The sequence below is a fragment of the Artibeus jamaicensis genome, unplaced genomic scaffold (genome assembly GCF_021234435.1).
Source record: "Artibeus jamaicensis isolate MK-2021 breed Jamaican fruit bat unplaced genomic scaffold, CSHL_Jam_final scaffold_833, whole genome shotgun sequence".
NCBI classification, from domain to species: Eukaryota; Metazoa; Chordata; class Mammalia; order Chiroptera; family Phyllostomidae; genus Artibeus; species Artibeus jamaicensis.
In genome coordinates, this window is record NW_026522056.1 from 5,934,860 (window position 1) to 5,939,290 (window position 4,431).

General features: G+C 41.9%; 1 protein-coding gene across 1 annotated transcript; it reads right to left on the reverse strand.

Moving 5' to 3' along the window:
* Positions 1-500: 500 nt before the first annotated feature.
* Positions 501-1,085, reverse strand: MBD3L1 (methyl-CpG binding domain protein 3 like 1). Its single transcript, XM_037142480.2, has one exon. It carries the CDS (start codon positions 1,083-1,085, stop codon positions 501-503), a length of 585 nt encoding a protein of 194 aa, XP_036998375.2.
* Between the last annotated feature and the right edge of the window lie 3,346 nt (positions 1,086-4,431).

The window sequence follows — 4,431 nt, forward strand, 5'->3', positions numbered from 1 at the left end:
TTCATTATACACGACTCTGAATTAACATGCATCAAAGGGCAGAAAAGTAACACCTAGAAGTAGATATCTTATTTTAAAACATAGATACAAAAAAAGCTCTTTAATAAAATATTATTTTGGAATCTATTGGGACATTACACAACAAGAATATCCATTCTGACTAGGGAGTTTTTACTCCGTGACTGTGAAAGAAAAACACTAAATAATCTCATGACTGATAACTCTCTGTTGACTTTAAAATACAAAGAACACACATAGCAAAGAAAAATGAGAGTATATCATGAAAAGGAAAGATCTTTCTCTCCTCACCTGAAACCAAATCTCTCAACTCAAAAAAATCACTGCGCACATATTCTATGTCACATGAAGAAGTTTAATAAAGAACAGTGTTGGTACATTTAGAAAAAACTCAAAGCAAGAAAACATTATGGACACTGCAAAGAGATGTTAACTAAATGCCATGCTCTATTTCACCTGTACTGTCTTCTCATTTTTTTTTCCTAGCGTTTTTCAGGATGTCCCTCTTGGTCCCTCATTTTCTCTGCCTTGCAAGCAATGCTGTCTGCAATCAACGCTATTGCCAGTCTCTCTCTTGCCATCTTCATTTTCCTTTCCTGTTTCCTGATATCTTTCTCAGTCACCAAGAATTGTTTGCAGTGGAGCTGTGGGTTACCCAGACCAGCTCCTGGAATCATCTCTGCCAAATGTGAGGACCCGGCAGGGTGGGACATGGAGCCGTCATGAGGACTACCTGCGAGAACACCTGGCAGGGACTCGACTGTGTGGTTAGGCACAAGTTTTTGCAAGGATTTGCTAAGATCGAAGGGACTTAACAGTTGTCCGGTGCTGCTGCAGGCCTGGAGTCCTTGAAGTCTCTTCTGCCAGCACAGCTGCTGGGGCTTGTCCAAGGTTTCCTCCCAGTGATGGTATCTGACCTCATTGCCTGGGTGGGATGTGATTTTTGTAACCGGACTTTTGAATATATAATTGGACATCCTCAAAGGAATGGAGATGCTTAAATCAGGCTTTGGCTTGGATTGGTTTTCCCACTCACGATACTTCCTCTGTGAAGTCCTGACCATCATATTTCTTTTCCATTTACTCTATAAAAAGTAAATTGTAAAATTGGATCTACATGATAAATGAAGCCTGACTTCTTAGGATAATTACTGTCAGAGCTGTCTTGTACTCTTGCCTTCCCTCTGGGATAGATCCGACCAGCATCCTGGGACGTCATCGAGCATATTTGTGTCAAAACCCAGAACCTACTCCAGATGATTTCTCCTCCCACATCTTATAAGACCCTCTCCTTTGTGAGTCTAATTATATTCTCTTTTTGCCCTTGTCACTCTCAACTGCATCTGATTGAGTCTTGGTACTCTCTCATGATACACGGTCCCCAGTCTTTTTCTCTCCAAAATCCTACCATTCTTCTGTGTTATGTGACTATTCATTTGGTTAATCCATTGACCACTTGTGTTTTAGAGCTAAAATCATTAGTCACAGGACCAACCAACCCACTTTTAGTGACTCACTCCCATGTCCCAGAAGTCTGGTCATGTTCAAAAATAAATAATTCAGAAAACATACTCACTCACTACAAATTTCTGAATTGCAGTATTTTAAAAACATTCATATAACAGATACCTATTCTTCAAGACTGCAAGTTATGCAAGATCACCATATTCTTATATTAATTTCTTCACTCCTATTCTTATCAATGAGAAGGCACAGTTCTTTGGAAAAGACAGTAATGCTGGGGAAAGTAGAAGACAGCAGGACAGCAAGAACAGGTAGGAGATGGACTGACTCCATAAAAGAAGCCAGAAGCATGAGTGTAGAGAAGCTGGGCAGAGATGCTAAGAACAGGACAGTGTGGACATCACTCATTCCTAGGGTTGCTGGGAGTCCAAGCTGAGTCAATGGCACGTAACACACACATTCCAATCAATCCTGGATTCTGTGGACTGTGATCTCAATAATTCCCTGGAATAGTCCAAAATTCCTTACCACTCATTATATCTGCCTTGTAAAACTTCAAATCTTGAAGGTGTGGCAGATAATCCTGATTATCTGCCACGCTGTAGCTACTGCTGGTCTTAAGAAAATTGTGTGATATTTTGTACCACTGAAAATAAATACCACTGTGAACACAAAATCGTCTGGATCCATCGGGAAGCACATATAATGCCTGGAAATTTTACTTTCTTTTTATGTGTTGGCATAGTCACTCCTCAATTTTGTCTAAAGCCTGCTTCAAATTTTCTCTACTTTTTTCTTTCACATATATTTGCTATCCCTTAAATTGTCTATTTTGTGGAAAAATTGTTTAATACTACCAAATCGAAATGTTACTGCTATAGTTGAGAAATCTGCAACTATCACTGATAAGCTTTCATTGCTTTCCAATTTCCTCTAATTATATTTAAAGAACTTTCTATAATGCTCCAGTGGTGATCTGGATCTCATCCTTTCTTCCTTTCTGTTAAGCTCATCCCCCCAATATTCCCATCTTGCCCCTGTACTTGTAACCTCTCTTTATGAGCTGAATCCCTCCCTGCGCATTTACATAGCCGCGAGTCTTCCCTAACTACACAGAAATCTCCCACCTGATCTTCCGGGACCCCTCCTCAACCGCTGTGCTTTCTAGTCCCGCCCCTTAGTTGTGAACCATTGAGAAAGGCCATCTGTGTCAGGTGTCTCTGAGGCCTCACCTTCAAGCATCTCCTCAGACTGTGCCACATGCTGCCACCTGCTGTCCCCATTCTAGAGTAAGATCACAATGAGTCCTTTGTTACTGGACATGATCTTTGGTCATTGTTCATCTGACATGATCTTGAAGTATATTTGGACAACTTATTTATGAGAATATTATTTTACAGCTGTGTGTGAATCTTTTCAGGGAGGGTTGTCTTACGCGTCACTTTACCTTGATTATGTAGCCAAAAATTACCTTTATTATGTACCTTTATTACTCTAGCCAAAAAATGAGAAGGCGACGGTGGAATGTGAATATCATTATTACTAAATCACTACTGGATCAGTGAGTCAGTCAGGGAACAAATGACATTGGGTTAATCTGGACCTCATTAGGCTGATTCTAATTAGAATACCACGATATTAATCGTTGCATGCTAGGACTGCAGAAACATGCCAGCCCCACCTGCTATTTAACTACCAAGGCTCCTCAAACAGATAAGTCCTTTGTTGACGAATCCTCTGGCTCCACCCCTTCTGACAACAACTGGAGGATTTTCCTACATCCCAGTTTGTCACAACACTTTTCTACCTGCCACAGGCCAGGGGAGCATTTTCTCCAGTGTTCATGTTCTGCATTGCCCAATTCTGGAGGTGGCACTTCTCCCTCAGGTGAAGGAAAGACCAGGGTACAAACCCAGTGAGTTGCAGGAGTTAGCACAAAAACTGAGGTTTGCTGACAGACAACAGAACCTTTGGTGTGCACAGCTACCAGGGTCCAGCGATTCCTGGATGGAGCTCCAGAGCTCCAGCGATTCCTGGATGGTGTCAAAGAAGGCGTGCAGAACAGAGCAGGGATGTTGGGTGTGACTGTGCTATGACATCACACAGACAATGCCTGTAGCATGATCGATGTGATGCTGGTGATGCATTCAACAATGCTGTTCATTGATTTGTTAATCTTATGTTATGGAGTGCTATTAACATACATTCAGGCCCTAGTACCTTTAGAGCTTATAGTGGCAGAAGAGTTTTTGCATTTTGTTTATAACATCTAGATACAGCACCTGTGGGAGAGCCCAGCCAACAGGCAGAAAGGAACTCAGACACTTAGCTCAAACTGAAGTCTCTAGAGAGCAAATATCATGGTTAAGAGCATAGAACATGTAGCTTACAGCTGATGTTTGAATTCCTTCTCAAGCACTTACTAGATATTTGACGATGGGCAAGTTATTTCCCCTTTTAGTGTCTCGACTTCTCCATCTGTCAGTTGACAATAGTAATAAGTGCACCTGCACCGTAAGGTTTGGAGGGTGATAAAGGAGCTTGTGTTTGAAAGATGCTTGGATCACCTGACATATCACAGGTGCTGGGTGCATAGTGTGTATGGGGTTCGGTACTGTTTGTGATTTCAGGTATCCACTGGGGGTCTTGAAATATATCCTCTGTGACTAAGGTGGGACAACAGTGCTGCCAAATTGTTTCCAAAAAGGCCAAGTAAATTTCTTATTCTACTAATAAACTTTAAGATTTGTTGGGAACTGCCCTGCCTGGTTTCAGAAGCTGTAACCCTCCCATGGCTAAGGCTGAGTGAGCGACCTTTGGACCATAAACCACTAAAGAGACAAAGCTTACTTCCCTGGCAGAGGTGCTGCCTCTGCTCCTTTTACTTCACCCTGTTGGGCCCCCACTGCTTGATCAGCTAGCCAATGACTGGTAAGATTCCTTAAGGGG

Bases quoted from the DNA above. Each gene is read 5' to 3' on its own strand.
- MBD3L1 (XM_037142480.2), bottom strand. From the start codon at position 1,085: ATGATGGTCAGGACTTCACAGAGGAAGTATCGTGAGTGGGAAAACCAA.